This window comes from Ochotona princeps, chromosome 8 (genome assembly GCF_030435755.1).
Source record: "Ochotona princeps isolate mOchPri1 chromosome 8, mOchPri1.hap1, whole genome shotgun sequence".
Lineage (NCBI taxonomy): Eukaryota > Metazoa > Chordata > Mammalia > Lagomorpha > Ochotonidae > Ochotona > Ochotona princeps.
In genome coordinates, this window is record NC_080839.1 from 59,266,226 (window position 1) to 59,284,958 (window position 18,733).

Below are 18,733 nucleotides of genomic sequence, written 5' to 3' on the forward strand. Positions count from 1 at the left end.
CCAGGCAAAATCCAAGAGCCTGAAAAATCATCACATTCTCCCATGTGTGTGGCAAGAACCCAAGCACTGGGGCCATTATCTGCTGTTTTTCCAATGAACATAGAACTGGATCAGAAGTGGAGCAGCCAGAACTCAAACCTGTGCACATCTGGGACACTACTGTTTTTACAGACAGAGACTTTACCTGCTCTGTCACAACAAAGGACTCTAGATTATTCAATTCATCACAGAAAAGAATCTCCGGAACTACACAAGAACATCTTTGTATAAAGAATGTATGCATAGATTTTATAGAAAACCTAAATCATTATCCCCTTTCAAAACACTTAACTTCTACAGGCCAAATAAAACAAAAACAAGCACACAAAAAAAGCTAACGGTAAAGATAAACCTTTACCATGTTTAAAACACTGTTTTCCTAAATCTCTACTTTATCATCAAAAAGAAATGATAATGAAATCTAAACTAAACAACCTGAGGAATGTCAACACTCCTACTTACTGACATTAATACGCTTTATGCTAACTTGGTATGATGGGCAGATAATAAAAGTCTGAGGAGCACAGGAAAAATACATGACATTAATCCTCCAAACAATTATAATTTCTAATCTGAGCATAAAAATAGTAGAGTATAAAAAATAACAGAAATGCTTGTTCTTACACATTTCCCACACTTTTGAAACATAAACCAAACAAGAGGGAAAACTATTTCACACAGCAACATGCTCCCCAGCATGTTACCTTACCACTGACCAGATGCATCATTTTAGAATTTGCTGTATCTTCTCTTAAATGTAAAATAGGAAGGACAGAATTACTGATACACACAGCTTATGTGTAATTGTCACTCAGTAACACACCTTTGCATCCACCAGAAACCCTAACCCCATCTATCAGCAGCTCTTACTGCTGTTTCCCTTACCTTACTTATTTCATTATGATCTATAACATTAAAGTGCATAAAATGTATTCACCAGAATTGAAGTTCTATGAAGGCAGAGATTAATTCTTGGCAAATACCAGAAACTTCTTAAATGCTTACTAATAAGGAAATCAATTATTTTGCATTATACAACCTAATTAGAAAGTGTCTAATGGCAAACAAATGCAAAAAATTGGAAACTTGCAAGATAACGTTGAATAGCCACCATTTAAAAAAATTATACAAATACTAAATCTTATATGAAAATATAATAGAGCAGAAATATTTACACTAAAGTACTACAAAATAGTAACAAATTAAATTTATGTGAAAGAAAGCTACAGTGAGAAAGTCTTATAAACCTTGACTCATTTTGTTAAATAAAAATTAGTACTATAAAATGATTAATGAAAATAGTCACCTTAACAATAGAGCATAAATGACACATCTCTATCTTCTTCCTTCTCATTTTCCATTATACGCTTTTGCTGTTGTGGAGGTTTCCCCACCTTCCCTCTCTTTCCTCCTTTTCCCCTGCTCATTGCCCCTTGTATTTTAAAATTATATAGGTCTTCAGCTGAAGAAACAACTCCAATATTCTGCTCTTTATATGTGTCATGACACTGTATATATAGGCAACGGTGGATAATCTAGTATCTTGTTGTCAAAGGTCTATGTAACAGATTTATTGGGCTCTTCTTTTATTTTGAAGTCCTTACCAAACTTTTTAATGAGTACTAACGTTTCTTAAACAGTCAAAAATATAGTGCAAAGGCATTTGCCTACAGCAAAACTTTTAATATTCTGCTAAAAGATAATTACTAATTACTGTCACTGTAACAGCAAATATTTTATATAGATATTCAAAGATTATTATTAAATACTTTAGTAGTAAAACTTTTCCTTTAAAAGCACTGTTTCAGATCACTAGTTGAAAGTATACTACCTGTGGACTGTGTTGATTTGTTCCATGTGGACTGGTACCAGAAAGAAATTTCACTAACACATGGATAAGGTTTGGATCGGAAACCAACAAATGTGCAGTACTTTCCTGAGTTCCAATAGCACTAGTGCATCCAGCTACAAAACAGTAAGGAGGGGTGAAGAGGGGAAAAAAAACTCTTAAAAAAAAAAAAAGAAAATGAAACAGAACGCACATTTCAAAACAGTTTCATAAATTCTCCGAAATAACAGTTTTCATTATGAGAGTTTCAATGTTTTTTTCCTACCAAACTTCTGTATTTTTTACCTACCATATACCTCATCTTGCCTTTTTCCTAATTATGAAAACATTAATGTTTATTGTGCATGTTACTCAGCATACAGTCAAAGAAATTCATTGTAAGACTTAATTAAACACATTATATACTTTTAACAGGAAACACCAGTTTTGTGAGCTGAATAAAAGTCTTCGTGGGCAAAACCTTTATTTAGCATCAGAGAGCAGTACCTTTGATTCCATTTTTGGAAAATAAATCCCAAATGAGGAAGAATAGCACTTTGACGTTAAAATCTATTAACATCTTTGTCAATGTGCCGGAGCCCGCTCTATAAAGCCATCCATACATTGTCATAACCTCCAAATGAAATGCAGATTTATATTCACAAATGGCTAAAAGTTGCTTTCTAAAATAAACTTGAGGTTTTTACTTCACAGGACAGTCAAGAACGCTAAATACAACCAATACAACCTTGACTTAAATGGGAAAACTAAAATCCATCAACACTATTTAACATAGTTTAATACGCTTATGCCACTGAAACATGTAAGGTCACCAAGGGGCGGGGGGGGGGGGGGTTGGGCGGGGGGGGGGGGGGGTTGGGCGGGGGGCGGCGGGGCGGGGGGACCGAACCAAAAGGAAAAAACAACCACTTTCAGGTTCCTTTTCAAGAAGGTTCATTATTATTTTACAACTTTAAATTAAAAAGGGGTGTTTGGGTAGGGTAAAACAAACGTTTCATACAGCATTAGAATCTGAAAAACGATATTTGTAACCAGCAAGCATATCTTTAAGATGGAGAAGGCAGGGCCAGTTTTGTGGAGGTAAAGCCACTGTCTGTGATGTAGTCATCCCCTATGGGTGCAGATCTGAGTTCCAGCTGCTCCATCTCCAATCCAGCACCCTGCTAATGGCTTGAGAAAGGCGGCAGCTGCTACCCATCTGGCAGACCTGGTTGAAGTTCCTGGCTTTGGGCTGGCTCAGTCCTGGCTGATGCAAGGAGTATGGGGAGTGAAGCAGGGAATGGAGGCCACCTCTCCCTTACTCCCACCCATGTCTGCCATACCTCACCCAATGCATCCGAAACTTTCAAAAAAAATGAAGACAACAAGAAAAGAAAACTTGGGAATCCAGTCACATCTCTATGAACAGCACAAGTGAACTGCTATTAAGTACAAAGATTTCTAAAAAGAATACATAAGCTAAATACTTGGAAAATTTGACATTAAATGCTGAAATCAATTAGTTTCAATTTAATAATCGGTAAGAAGATACAAATATAATCTGAACTTTCTCTAATGGTTTACACTGAAATAATTCAATCATTTTGCTGATGTTATCGCTTCTTAGAACCAAATTTTAAAAATCAAGATGGTTAACGTTTATGTCAGGGATTTAAATGAATATATTTGAACTTACAGTTAAGCTGCATGTTTGTCATGAGTGTTAGGCTATGAAGCACGAGGCACCACGTCCGAAGTAAAGTATTGGGATACCAAGCAAGCACTGTGAGAAAGCTAGTTATTGATGCTATGCAGAAAAGAGAAACAGAAAACATTTTTACTCAAAAAAAAATTCAAAAACAAGACACCTATTCTTTAACTGAATTCACTGACTAGTATTCTCAAATCAATGAAATAGTTGCCCACTTAATTCAACTAAACATTAAGAGTAGATAACATTTTGTGGCAAAGCTTAAGATTCAGCCCACAGGACATAAAATAACATAATAACATAAATTTCTGTTGCTTTCCATACTATAGACATTTCTATAGCCATATAACTTGTGTGCTACTGGAAAGTATTAAGGCATATTGCAAGATAAAGGATAGATTATATTAATCAAAATCAATGCAACTTCACAACAGAAACTGGGTGGTCAGGAAAGCCCAGATATGAAGCACTCATGGAGAAGGCAAATAATTTACTAAACATGTACAAATATGAAATGGGCATTTGGTCCTGGGAGTATGATGTCCACCTTGCACATGGGAGTGCCTGACACCGAGACCCACCTCTGCTCCCTAGCCACTCCCCTGCGAGTGTGCCTGTAGGCAGCAAATGGGGGAAGCGGGGATCTAGACACCCTTGTGAGAAACTGAAGTGGAATTCCCAGATCCTGGCTTTGGTCTGGCCATGACTGCAGCGATTGGGGTGATTTGTGGAGCAATTACAGGCGGAAGATCTCTAAATAAATATAAATAAATATAAATATAAATAAATATACACGTTTGTGTATATTTATGCATGTATGGTGCTGCCACTCATTATTTACATATATTGAGTATTTACACTATATATATTATATACTGTGTGTGTGTGCATGTGTGTGTGCGTGGAGAGAGAATATAAAATGTATATATTGAGGTATATACATTTTAGGGGCAAGTTTAACTAGAATCACGAACCAGTTTGTTTTATCACTAAGAGAATTTTTCATAGCTGAGTAAGACAAGGGAGAAGGACTCAGGAATACTTAACTTTTCTTAACACTGTAGCAAGAGCTTAAGACTAGCTGTTTTGCTGCTGAAATATATATTTTACTTTCATACCTTACATCTATCAAGGGAAAAAGATAAGACAACTGCTAATGGAATTTAACTTTCTTTCTCCAGGAGACCAACCCTGGGCTACTTTAGACTGGGGGAAGGGAAATACCACCTGCTGTAACAGAATAGTGAAAGTAGAGGAAACTTTAAGGAAATTCAATGTAAAGAGAATAAAAGATTATTCTGTTATTTTTGCTAAGACTAAGTTAGTTCATTTTTCAAAAGGCAGGGATGGCTTCCCTCACTGAAACAATGTAACCCCAGTGAGAATGATCTGGCATATTCAAATGTAATGACTGCCTTCTGAGCTTATTTGTAGTATATCAAAAATTTTTCCTTCTAGTAAGTCTTACCTTGATTTAATGAAATTATAGGTACTCGATTAGCATTATATAAGAAAATGTCTGCTCCATTCTCCTTGTTTCCAGATGAGCTGGAATTCAAGCTCAATGTGAGCCACAACTGGAGAAGTGATTCCAACTGCAAAAGAAAGATACTGACAGGTAAAAATGTATCTATTATCTTTAAGAAACACTGTTTCAACAAAAATCTTCAATCTAAATCCTTATCCTGAATAAAAAAATTCATTCATACAGGGGCTGGCATTGTGGTACAGCAAGTTAACCTGTCGCCTATAATGTCAGCATGACATATGGATGCTGGTTTATGTCACAGCTGTTCCATTTCCAACCCAGCTCCCGATTAATGCTCTGAGAAAATGGCAGTACAAAATGGGCCACATGCTTATTAGGCCACTGAACCCCTGTTAGAGTCCCCAAAAGCAGCTTCTAACTCCTGACATCAGCCTGGCCGAGCCGGGCCACTGTGGTCATTTGGAAAGGAAACCAGCAGACAGAAAATATTTCTGTGTAGCCTTGCCCTCTTTCTCTGTAACTCTGCCTTCAAAGTAAATAAAAGAACAATTTATCCTATTAAATACCTTGCTAGTTACAATTCTTTTGACAAACCAACACATCCTCAAAGTTTAGATGAAACAAAATACGGCTCAACTCACTTACATAAATATTTATTACACATAACAACAGTTGGTTCAAGACTTGAAATCAAATCAAACTTAGGGGTCAACGTTGTGTAGCAGGTTCAGATACTGCTTATCCAATATCCACCAATTGGAGTCCCAAGTGATCTACTTTCAATTCAGCTCCCACTAATGTGCCTGGGAAAGCAACACAAGATGGCCCACATGGCTGATCTGTTCTGCATTCCTGGCTTTAGCACGGCCAACCCTCAGCTATTACAGCCACTGCAGATAGAAGACAGAAGGTCTCTTTCTCCATCCCTTGTCCCACCCTTATACTCTCAGCACTCTGCATTTCAAATCAATCTTAATAAAAAGAAAGAAATCAGATTTAGCAAGAACTATAATGCCACAACTTAAAAACCTGAGTTTCAGGTGGCCCATAACTAAGGAACTGAAATCTTCAACTATTTCCAATTTTCTTTCAAGGTTTAATAACTAAAGCGACTCAATTAGCCTCTCAATTAGCTCCATCTTTTGTTGAGCCAGCAACATTATGTATAAATATACCATTTCTCATAGTCATACCTGGACATGATGGACTTGAAGCATGGAAAAAAGTTTGTTGAAACAAACATTTAACATTGGGACAGATGACAGCTGGATAATAAGTTGGTTGGTTTGGTTCACTGCTTGAAAACTTCCTAGAAGTGAATCATCAGTACCAGTGGGAGACTGTGATACTGGAAATCAAACATAAATATGATTTTACGTACACAGTTTCAGAAGATGTGTTACGCAGTAGGTAAAACAAACAAGTTGTACTATACAAGACTAGCTCAAATCTCTACAGCATTTAAAATTCTGTGTTTAGAATCAAACATGAAAGTTAAAAAGACCAGGGACTTTCAAATTCTGAAGACTCACTTATCAATAGAAAAGAATTTATGATAATTTTTAATCACATTTTTCTTAATTAATCAAGGAATAACAAAAAGAGGGATGTTATCTTAAAACTATGGTAGTTTTACAATTATTTACTTTCTGATCCACTGATTGTTAACGCTGACTGTATATTACAATCAACCTTTTTTAAGGCTCCAATGTCTCTGGTTCTACATCAAACTAATTATACTGAGTACATACCATGAGGGACAGAAAAACACTGACAAATTCAGACAGATTTTTCATTTATGCACAATACCACATGCAACAAGGGGCCAATGTTGTGCAGAATAATCAAAATAAAATATTAAAAGCAGCATGTACCATTTCAAAAGGGCATTCTAGTAAGTGCTTAGTCTGTGATGATGGGCAGACTAGGATCCTATAACAAGGCTTACAGCACGAGATGATAACAAACAACAACACTAGTGTACCAAGATGAAGATTACCAAACATCCTCTTTTCTCCTTTGATTCTAGGGCCACAAACTACATGAAGAGTGCAAACTGAAAGAATTCAATTTAACATATAGAAAAACAAAAACCTCACACTTCTCTTCTGACACAGGTTGATGCACTTCAGGGAGGAAGAGAAGTGGTCTTCATACCTAGCACCTATCATCTCTAACACGTTACTCACTCTAGCCCAGAAAAGATGGCATGATTTATAAACAGGCCAGAAAATACACTATGATTCTCTTCTCAGCCTGGATGAAAAGCAGAGCTCTCTGTAACTGTACTTCCCTGACATGCGGAGATCTACAAAGCATAGCAATATCTATCAAGTCAGTGACTATGAACTGATACAGCCAAATTTAGCAATGCGTTTATGTCTGTAACACAGCCATGCCTATTCATTTACATACTACCAAAGGCTGCCTTCCAGCTACCTCTTCACAGTTGAGCTAGCTCAAAAACACATTATGGGGGGTCCGGCGGCATGGCCTAGGGGCTAAAGTCCTCGCCTTGAACACCCTGGGATCCCATATGGGCACCAGTTCTAATCCCAGCAGCTCCACTTCCCATCCAGTTCCCTGCTTGTGGCCTGGGAAAGCAGTCAAGGACGGCCCAAATCCTTGGGACCCTGCGCCCACGTGGGAGACCCGGAAGAGGTTCCAGGTTGCCGGCTTTGGATCGGCGCAGCACCGGCCATTGAGCTCACTTGGGGAGTGAAGCATCGGACGGAAAATCTTCCTCTCTGTCTCTCCTCTTCTCTGGAATCTGACTTTGTAATAAAAAAAATAAATAAATAAATCTTAAAAAAAAAAAACCCACTGTATCAAAAAACTATAATGAAAAGAATTCACAACTAACTAATCCCCAGTCTTCTTTAGGAATTTAATTAACTTCACAACAGCACAATTCATTTTGAACTACAATTAGAGCTCTATACGAGGTGTCTGGCTTGCACTTTTCTCATGTTGATCATTTCACTATTTTTGTTCTCAATATACTAGTAACTTTGATAGGGAAGAAGTGATACATTCAGACTTACAATAGACGGGGAATTCTTTTTTTTTTTTTTTTTAAAGATTTATTCATTTTACTACAGCCAGATATACACAGAGGAGGAGAGACAGAGAGGAAGATCTTCTGTCCGATGATTCACTCAGACTGGGAATTCTTGTAGAGGTCCTTGCCTTGTCGAACATACCCAAAAATAATCAAGGGATAAATCACATGTAACAATTTTCTAAGCAGGCTAGTTGTACTTACATGCTGGAGATGTATTTGTTAGTGCCTGTAAAATGGAATCTGCTTCCAGGGTTGACATCATTTTCAACATAAGTTCTGCCTGCTGTTCAAGACCAACTTCAAGGCGAGCATCCAAGGCTACAAAAAACAATCGGATGGGAAGAGCACATTTGCCATTATTACTCATTTCTGCCATGTACAATAAAATGCTAACATCTTGACGGTACTAAGCAAAAACACCCCAGAAGAAAGTATGAGAGCTGGAGCAGGGCGTACACATCTGTGCAAAGTGGGTAGACAGAAGTCTGGCTATACAGACAGAGGCAGGCAAAACTTCAAGGGAAAAAAAAAAAAACAAAAGCCAATGCATTAAGGACAATGAGAGCCAGGTCTCTGTCAAAACTAAGCGATACAGCCCTTGAAAACAGAAAGTAATACTTTATGGAGAGAGAAAAAAATACAAATGCAAATGTCCATGTACACACACACACACACACACACACACCCTCGCTCTGTCCATGTAAAGGGCATGGAAACGGCCACAAAAAACACAAGTGTTTCTAGCATCCAAATCCTGCTTTCTTAACCAGATCCCTTTAGCAATTAAAAAACGCAAACAAGATTCTGAAATACTATACTGCTTTCACAAGCAGATAATTCTTACGCAGGGGAAGGTAAAATTAAATGAGGCATCACATTTTGCTCAAAAACAACAAAGTACAAACATTAGAGTTAGGCAGCTCCTCCTGGTCAAACATGGGACAATTTAAACATTAAAATAAATAATGACAGCACTATATTTAAGTATACTTAATGGTACTAAATGATACACACATGACAAAAAATGATTTAAATGATCAGTTGCACAGTATTTACACATAAGAATAAATGATAAATTTCACAAGGAAAATAAGAAACAAAGAATAAAAACATAAAAAACAAATGATAAATTATAATCTCCACATAACTTAATTGTGAATGCATAACTAAATGAATTAACAAGCTAATTCATTTTATAAAAAAATAACCTTGGTAAGAAACAGGATATTTATATTGTTTCCAATTATTACTCTGCTTCCCAAAGCCTCAAATATTTTCTTTTACAAAGGTTAAGAGAAATTCAACAATGGAAAACTTGGCAGAAACTTCCCTGATTAAAATTAACAGAATTAAGTTTGGACAAATAAAATTCACAGATCATCTAGGAATTTACAATCCATTTTTTTCATGCCAAGATGTACCTCAATCAAAATATGAGCAAAAAGCACACAAAGGTAAACTGAGGGACATCCACTATACAAAACAGTCAAATATGCAACAGCATCAAGGACAGATAGCATAGAACAGCTGCAAACTGAACAACACTAAAAAGTTCTGAAAATGAAGTGCCAAGGCACTGATAGAGACCGGCTTCTGAGCAATGCCCACCATTTGAATAGGATCTCAGTATGAGACCGTAGTTAACATTAAATTCCTGATTTCAATGAAAGCTGACTCTTGATATGTTCATGTGTAATGTCTGGCTTTGTAAACTAAAGGAAGTAACTTAGAGTGAACAACGAACTCTCAAATAATTTGGGATAAAAAACGTTGTCTGTAGTGACTTGTAGCATTTTGTTAGACATATAATAGCATGAAAGTCTTTAATACTTTTAAACATGTAGATTGTTTGACCTATTCTATATGACTAAAAAAATGCAAAACCAAATTTCAACGGCTTTAACATTGATAGCACACAACCAAGCTCAATTTCTCAAGGGACGCAGTAGACACAAATTTAGAATTCTTTTAAGAGTAGCACATGTTTTAAGATATAGGTACACACTTACCCTGAGACACAGAAACACTAACTGTCTGTGATCCATTCTTTTCCGTGTTTGCTGGTGGCTTTGCTACAGGAATTCCCAGACCGCTAATGTAAGGGTTGTAGTTGTATGTGCCATAATCAGCACCCCAGTAATCATACCACGTACTGCTTATTGGCTTAAAAATTAAAAAAAAAAGAAGACAAAGCAAAAAAAATTGATTTATTTTTATCTTTTCACTGACACAAATTGAATACTGTCACCATTTCCAACTCATTTATAAACTGCTTAAAATTTTATCTAAATCTGAGAGATTAAGAAAGAGAAACAGTCTGAGCACCTGTGCAACACTCCCTAAATGGCAGCAATGGCCAACTGTGACTGGATTGGGTGAAGCTCGCAGCAGGGAACTCAATCGAGATCCCTCTTGAGTGCAGCAAAAATCCAAGTACTCTGCACCACCACTGCAACTGAGGACTGTATGCACAGGCAAGCAGAGTCAAGAGTAGAGCCAACAACTCAATCTGCACACTCCATAATGGCAACCATGCCTGCCAAAGGTTGGGCAAAGGCCAGCTTCTGTCACTTCTAATTTTAATGATTTACAAGAAGGGTTCAGGGCAGCTGGCGTCATGGTTTAATAGGTGATCCTTTATATTCATATGTTGCCAACCCAATCCCAGCTGCTTCACACCTAATCCAGCCCTGCTTATGGCCTGAGAAGTTAATGGAAGATGCCCCCGTCCTTAGATCCCTATACCCATGTGGGAGATCCAGGCAGGGAGTCCCGACTCGCAGCTTTGGCCAGTGCAGCCATGTACGGAGTAACCCAGTGGCTGGAAGATTTTTCTATATATCTATGTATCATCTTCTCTCTATAAATCTGCCTTTCAAATAAAAAAATACATATATTTTCAAAGAAAGATTCAAGAACATTTGATGCATTTTCTGCCAAAGGAGCATCTTTAGTAAGTATCTACTATGAGTTAAAAGAACATTAAAGTATTACACGAAGCAGAGGCCAAAACGATAATCTGCAACAAGCTCAGCCTGTGTAAGATTTAAATATTTACTGCACCGTTGGTATTCTGTAACTGCACTTCCAACTGCTCTTCAGTGGTTCTTATTCTTTTAATTTTTGTTCCTACATTACTAAAAGTGGTGTAAATTAATTAATTAATTGCTGGACTTTTTTTAACTACTCTAATATCGGCAATGTACAACTTGAAGACCCCCTAAAATTACTTGTATTTGAAGACAAATATGGATCTTTCCATCTTCTAAGCGTATAAAGCAGAAAATGTGAGAAGAAATATTGTGAACAATATTCTAATGTATCAAAATACCTTGAAAACTTTGGCTGCAAGAGGATCCTTTTCTAAATCAATATCTAACGGATCAATGTCTACTTCCATTAGATCTTGAAGTAACTCCAGGTCTATTTCTTTATCTTTTTCCAAAGAGGAGAGAGGGGGTGCACCTTAAAATAATTGAAAATTATTGTATTGGCAGAGTATCACATAAAACTTACATAATACACTACTTATAGTAACCCAAAAGGTATTCTACTAACACACATGACACTTGCCTGCTGATGTGTTTTTAAAACTCTCTATTTACACTTAGCAAATTAAAATAAATATGCTTATGTGATACTCAACAGCACGAAAGAATTATAACACTGCAACTATATGTTGATTTCCTAAGAGAATAAAACATCATTAACTCTTCTTAAATCAAGGGACATAAACTTCTTAAAAAGATTTATTTATTTGAAAATGGAAAGAGAGGAAGGAAGGAGAGAGAGAGAGACTAAAAAATAGAGAAAGAGAGAGAAACAGAGAATGTAAGAGATACATCTTCCAAGCGCTGGTTCAATCTCAAAATAGCCGCAAAGGCCAGGGCTGTCAGTACTCAGTACCCTGGAGATCCATCTGAATTTTTCACCTGTATGGCAGGGCCCAAGTTTCTGCCATCCTGTGCTGTTTTCCCAGGCACATTAGCAGAGAATTAAATAAAAAGGTTCAGTCAAGACTTGAACCAGCACTCAGAAATGAGAAGCCAGAAGTGTAGGAGGCAGCTTTGCTTACTGCACCACAATGGAAGGCCCAAGTCTATAAACTCTGCTATGTAGAATAATCATTAATATGTTTTGAATAATATTATTCATTCAATTACACTCTACGTGTCATTCATTATACAGTATGTATCTTTTATGACAAATTTTACCCTTTATTAAAAGAGTAAGTCAAAGGTTTCCACACTGACATCTTTTATTAGGGTTACTCTATATGCATATAAAAAGAAAATAAATCCACACCCTAAGAGAAGACACAGGTTCAGAGAGGTGGAAGTACAATAAATTTAACTCCAGCATGGCACACACTAGCAGAGACACCGAGATCACGACAGGGCCTGTTTCATGGCACAGCACACTAGGCTGATCCCTGCAATGTTGGTATTCCACAGATGTTGGTTCTAATCCAGGCTGATGCACTTCTGATATATCACCTTGCTGAAACGCCCAGCTAGGGAAGCAGCAGATGTCCCAGTCCTTGGGACCTGCCACCCACGCTAACATGAACACTTACCTGTTATGTCATGTGTCAAAGGCTCGTCTATGGTTTCCAGCAACTGAACGGAAGACTGCTGTAGGGAGTCATCGGAGTCTCCAGCTGTTGCTCCGACATCCTCACTAACAGTTCCTTCTTCCATGGCCTCTGCAGCTACCGGAGCCAACAACTCTCCTACACATAAGCAGACAATCCTAATCACTTTAATAATATATACACAGTCTTACAGATCATATTAAATCACAATTTTTCCTGTCGTTTAGAAAATAGCAAAATACATGCTATCATAAGAGAACCCAAGGCAAATGAGATTTCACCTACCCAAAGGATGTTAGGATTCACTGCATTATCTTTGAACATCAAAGACAGATGGTGAGCAGTAAAAAAGCTCAACATACATAGATGTCATTATTATAATAATTTTATATGTTACCTTAATTTAAAAAAAAGATCTTACAAAGTATTTTTACTTTCCTTAATTGACAGATGCAGAAACTGAGAACAATAATCCCCTCAAGGCCAAATAAGGAACCAGTAATGTTAACACAATGCTTACTAGAAATAAAACAGACCAGCCCAATCTCCAAGCCCATTAACAACCTCTTTAAGTAGATTTATCACAGGTCTCCACTAACTGTGAAACCTGTAAGTTTTTCAGAGGAATTGTAACTTCTTTAAAAGACTAACTCATGGAGCAGTGACAACCTAAATTCAACATATGCCATGAAAAGTAAATCCTTACAAACCTGCTAAAATATCCTGCAGCATACAAGTTAAGGAATACTGAGCCCAAGCTCCACCCCAAGATATGTCGCCTCTATTGAAGTCAGTTCCAACAAGAAGTAACAGCAGCCTTTCCAGTTGTGGTTCATTCACAATTTCACACAGATGAATAGTTGGCCTGGTAGCATTTGCAATGCGTGCAAGAACCTGAAATAGGTTTAAGGAAATCACAATCTTAAACAGCAATTACATTTTATTTCAGAGGTTTAGGCTAAGCTACTATTTGGAAAACCAGAATCCATATGGGAGTGTTGGTTTGAGTGTCCACTACTCCTTGCTTCTGATCAAGTGCCTGGCCATGCTGCAGACCGGAATGGAGTTCCTGACTCCATACTTGGGCATGGCCTAGTCCTGAATGTTCCAAACATTATTTGGAGGGTGAAGCAACTAAAGGAAGATATCTAATACCTGCTTTCATCTCATGACTATGTTTGAAATAAAATGAACCTTTAAGAAAAATGGGCAGGACTGGCACTGCAGCATTGCAGGCTGCTGCCTCCCATACAGTCACCAGTTCAAATCCCAAATGCTCCACTTCTGATCCAGCCAGCTGTACCCACATGGAAGCCCAGAAGAAGCTCCTGAATATTGCTTTTAGTTAACCCAGCTCTAGCCATCTCAGACATTTGGGGAGTGACCCAGCAGACTGAAGATCAATTGGGTCAAAAAATCATTTTTAAAACAAGGAAAGAAAAGGAGTGGGAGAGAAGGGTAAAAGAAACAGAAATATAAAACAAAAAAGAAAAAAAAAATGTCGCCAACATTGCAATACAGTGGGTTAAGCTGGTACTTGCTAGAACGGCACCCATATCTGGGTTCCAGTTTGAATTCTGCGCAATCGGCTTCTGATCTAGCTTCCAGCTCATACACTTGGGAGAGCAGTGGATGACGGTTCAGTTACTTTGTGGCCCTGTCACTAATATGGGAAACAAGGACAGAGTTCCCACTTTGACTCCTAGTTTCACCATAGCCCAAGCTTTGGCTGTTGCAATCACTTGCAGAGAGAACCAACAGAGAGGGAATGATCTTGCCATCCCTTCCTTTGTTGCTCTATCTTAAAAAAATTATAAAATAAGAAGAAACCTACAATTACATTAGCAGTAAAGAAATATTATAATATGTTTGTTTTTAGTGATTAAATAATCACTAGAAATGGAATGTCAAATAATGTAATTCCAGGAATCAATATTACAATATGACTAGAGGGACTAGCATTAAGGTATAAGGTAAGCTGCTGCCTAAAACCCCAGTCCCATGCGAGTGCTGGCTGGAGTTCAGGTGCTCTGGCTCCCTGTTGAGGTGTGTGGCAAAGTAGCAAAAGATAGAAAAACATGTGGGAGACACAAATGGAGTTCCAGGCGCCTGATTTGAGCCTAACTCAGTCTGACTGTTGAAGACATTTGGAGATATAAGCTCTCTCCCCTTTTTTCTAACTACTGTGCCTTTAAAATAAATAAACCTGAAAAATTACTAACAATAATGATTTCTATAAATAGTGAATATACTGTAGGAAAGCAATCACTGTAAGAAGCACCTAATTAATATTTCATTCCAAAATACTGTCTTCAAGAGTATATCAAAAACTGTTCACTTTTTAAGCAACAAAAAATAAACTACAAAAATGGAAAGTCAAAAGATGCAATATTATTTTTTATAATCAAAATAATTTAATACTCCCTATTCTAAATGGTTTTCTTACTCCATAAATCAGAACCTACAAAAGCCTAATAATTTACTTACCTTACAAACAAAGAGTAAGAGATCTGCATGACATGTAAAATCCATGGACAAGAGAAACAAAACAAGTTTCTGGACCACTGAAATACACCGTTCATGGGCCAGAGTAAATGGGAGTGGTTCTATCTCTGGGCTTTCTTTTGTGGTCGTAACTTCTGTATCTAAGTTAGAACGAGACCATTCTGCTGTCCGACGTAAACGAATTAAATCCTTAAAATGCTGTACACAAAAGATTATAGCATTAAAACCAATAAATACTTAAGAAACATTTTTCAGTACAAGCTTATTCACTCAGTAAACATATAATTTCTACAGAACAAAACATTTAAACAAACCATAAGCTTCAAAAGTAAAAACGATAGGGCCAATGCTAAACAGCAGTGAGTTAAGCCGAGTGATGCGAAAGATCAGCCATCTGCACACTGGTTAGGCTCTCGGTTGCTCCACTTCTAATCCAGTTTCAGGCGAGGAAGCCGCGGGAAGCACTGGGGGATGGACCACCGGAGGCCCAACTGCCCACATGGAGACCTGCCTGGAGTTCCAGGCTGATGGCTTTGGCCACGACCAGCCCAGGCAACTGTAGCTATTTGGAGGATAAGCTGTCCAAGATAGATCAAGCAAGCAAGCAGTCAATCTCTGCCCCGCTCATTCCTCTCCTCTCTCTCTCTCTCTCTCTCTCTTCCTGACCCTGGCTTCCATTTTTCATTCTGATTCAAATAATTTTTTTAAAAAAAAAGCATGATTACAAACTATATTAATTCACCTTACCTCTCATTTAGAGTATGATACAGGAAATAAAATAACATTTTAGGAGAGTAACATTGTACAACAAGATAACAGGACAAATCTATCATTTTAAGTAAGCATTAAAATATTCTCAACATAATTCATACTAACTTGATGGTAAGGAATAAATACAAACTATAAATACAACCTCAAGCACTAAACCTCAACTAACGTCCTTTCAGAATCTAGCAGACTATAATGTAATATTTGAAGAAACAATACAAAATGCGTATCCATGGTTTCCTTTTATTTTTAAGACTGAAATTTAATCTACCATAGAAGTCACATACTGGAGAAAGCATCACTTACACACACCTCTCACAGTTCCTCTGGCTAAAAGTCTCTGTACTTCACTCCCTGTCTAGGGCAGATAATTTTTTTCTGTTGACAAACAGGAAATAAAGTATCTAAATTTCCTAAATATTATTAAAGACAATTAACTTCTAAAGCAACTTAAAATACTGAGGGGGAAAGTAACTTTTCTAAGGAAATCGCATTACAATGTTTACTTCATACCTTTGAAGTAGCTTGTTTTAGCTTTGCTTGCTCTACCAGGAGTTTATATGAGGATCCTTTGTTACTCTGTATTTTTTCTTTTTCCATCTGTTCCACCAAAGCCTTCTGTTTTGCTTTTAGCAGGTTAAGTTGCTTTAAAAAAACAAAATATTTGATCTTAAAAAGATGAAGACATGTATTATTTTCCTCATTGAATTCCTACATGACATTAATGGTATAAATACTCCTTGAAAGACACAATAATACAAATTTTTTTCTAAAAGATTTATTTTTATTACAAAGCCGGATATACAGAGAGGAGGAGAGACAGAGAGGAAGATCTTCCGTACGATGATTCACTCCCCAAGTGTGCCGCAACGGGCCGGTGCTGTGCCGATCCAATGCCGGGAACCAGGAACCTCTTCCAGGTCTCCCACGCGGGTGCAGGGTCCCAAGGCTTTGGGCCATCCTCAACTGCCTTCCCAGGCCACAGGCAGGGAGCTGGATGGGAAGTGGAGCTGCCAGGATTAGAACCGGTGCCCTTATGGAATCCCGGGCCATTCAAGGCGAGGACTTAAGCCGCTAGGCCACGCCGCCAGGCCCAGTAATAAAAATTTAACTGTGTTGCTGATTTGAAAGAAATCGGAAGCAAGTTTTAGCACAGCCATTAAAACACAGCTTGTGATATCCACATTTCAAATCACAATAGAGCAGAATCCTGCCTGCTCTACTTCAGGCTTCCCACTAAAGCACTCAGATGACTACTCAAATACACTGATTCCTCAGATTCAAATACAAGGCCACCAAAGAGCTCCTGACTGGGGCCTGACCTGCGGTCATCCTGATGTGAACCACCACACTGACAGGTGATCTGTCTGTCACTCACATTCACTCACTTTGTGTGTCTGCCTTTCCAATGCAGCTAGTACTACAAATGTTCTAGTCATTTACAAATGTTGACTTTGAGATTTCTACAAGTCACCATTTAGAAAAGCCTCAGCCAAGTAACACAAGCAAATATAATACACAGCAGCCACATAAATCAAGACAGAACTCATACTTCCTGGTTATGTTCCTTATTTTATTTGTAAAGTATGTGTTTATCTTGAAAAACGTCACAAAATGACAGGGGGACAGACGATATTTTAATAATAACACGAGATCTCAGAAACAGAAGAACAGTAAACTACCTTCACGACTAGAGAGAGGAGCTTTCTCTGGTCTTAGTTCCAACTTTGGATCCCCACCCTTTCTGGCAATGACCATAAGAGTCGCTCCAGAAAACCGCCCCCCCAAAACAAAATTAGAATAGACAGAGAACAACAAGGAAAGCTTAGAACAGACAGGAAACAGTCAGCGTTGATTCACATATACCTTTCTAGGTAGGACACAAAGATGAGTTAGTCCTCACTAGGGTACTGAAAATTTCTCTGCACACACCTCCTAAAACTGGTCTGCACCTCAAGTGTTGACATATGCCTTGTTAGAGTTTGAAGTCAGTTTAGACTATCCTAAAATCTGCCAAGTTCAGCACTTAGGCTTCTACACTATAAACCGTTAAATACCAAGATGAAAATAGACACGAGACAGCTGAATAGTGCCCTATAGCCATTTTAAGGTGTATAGAAGCTGCAAGCTTCAGACCCCCTCACCTCCGGCCAGTGCGGCCACTGGGGAATGATCAGGGAAGGCAAGTTCTCCGTCTCTCCCCTTCTCTTTGTAACAGTGACTTTCAAAGATTTGTTGTCACCCAACCTATTAGGGTTATCATTTGATAGGAACTTACCTTTGTTTTATTTCAAATACCTTTTTAATATTAACATTAATTAAAATCATACTAAACAGTATCAGATTCAAATACATTTGGGAATAAAATGTAAAAATAAGCCAACAATTAAAAAGCTTATTAATAGAAACACAGTTACAGAAAGAGTTAATTAATAGGAAAAAGGATGCAGAAATTTGGGAAGACAAAGAAATGGATAATGGTCAGAAATGAGAAAGAACTACTGATAAACTGGACATGCATCAATCTTAGAAGCATCTCTTTGAACGAAAGAAGCCCGCCATGGAGGACATAAAAAAATAGGTTTTCTCAGAGAAATGTGCAGAGCACAGTTACATGGCGGAAGGCATGGGAGAAGAAAACTTTTCTTAGCACATAAAGACAGCCTACATGAGAACACTAGTGTGCGCATTTTCAGCAATAAAAATTCAACATAAGCTCATATTTAAGAAACTGA

At 37.7% G+C, this 18,733-nt stretch overlaps 1 protein-coding gene across 9 annotated transcripts in view; it reads right to left on the reverse strand.

Moving 5' to 3' along the window:
• The window catches only part of BIRC6 (baculoviral IAP repeat containing 6), a 195,025-nt gene that overhangs the window by 74,634 nt on the left and 101,658 nt on the right, over positions 1-18,733 (reverse strand). For all 9 annotated transcript variants that reach the window (XM_004582721.3, XM_036497048.2, XM_004582720.2 and 6 more), the window contains 11 exons: positions 16,512-16,643; positions 15,213-15,428; positions 13,436-13,619; positions 12,708-12,863; positions 11,463-11,596; positions 10,141-10,294; positions 8,333-8,449; positions 6,261-6,415; positions 5,047-5,173; positions 3,564-3,674; positions 1,871-2,004 (listed from right to left, as the gene is read on the reverse strand). In XM_004582721.3, coding sequence (XP_004582778.2) covers positions 1,871-2,004; positions 3,564-3,674; positions 5,047-5,173; positions 6,261-6,415; positions 8,333-8,449; positions 10,141-10,294; positions 11,463-11,596; positions 12,708-12,863; positions 13,436-13,619; positions 15,213-15,428; positions 16,512-16,643 — 1,620 coding nt within the window. The remainder of the gene's footprint in view (positions 1-1,870; positions 2,005-3,563; positions 3,675-5,046; positions 5,174-6,260; positions 6,416-8,332; positions 8,450-10,140; positions 10,295-11,462; positions 11,597-12,707; positions 12,864-13,435; positions 13,620-15,212; positions 15,429-16,511; positions 16,644-18,733) is intronic.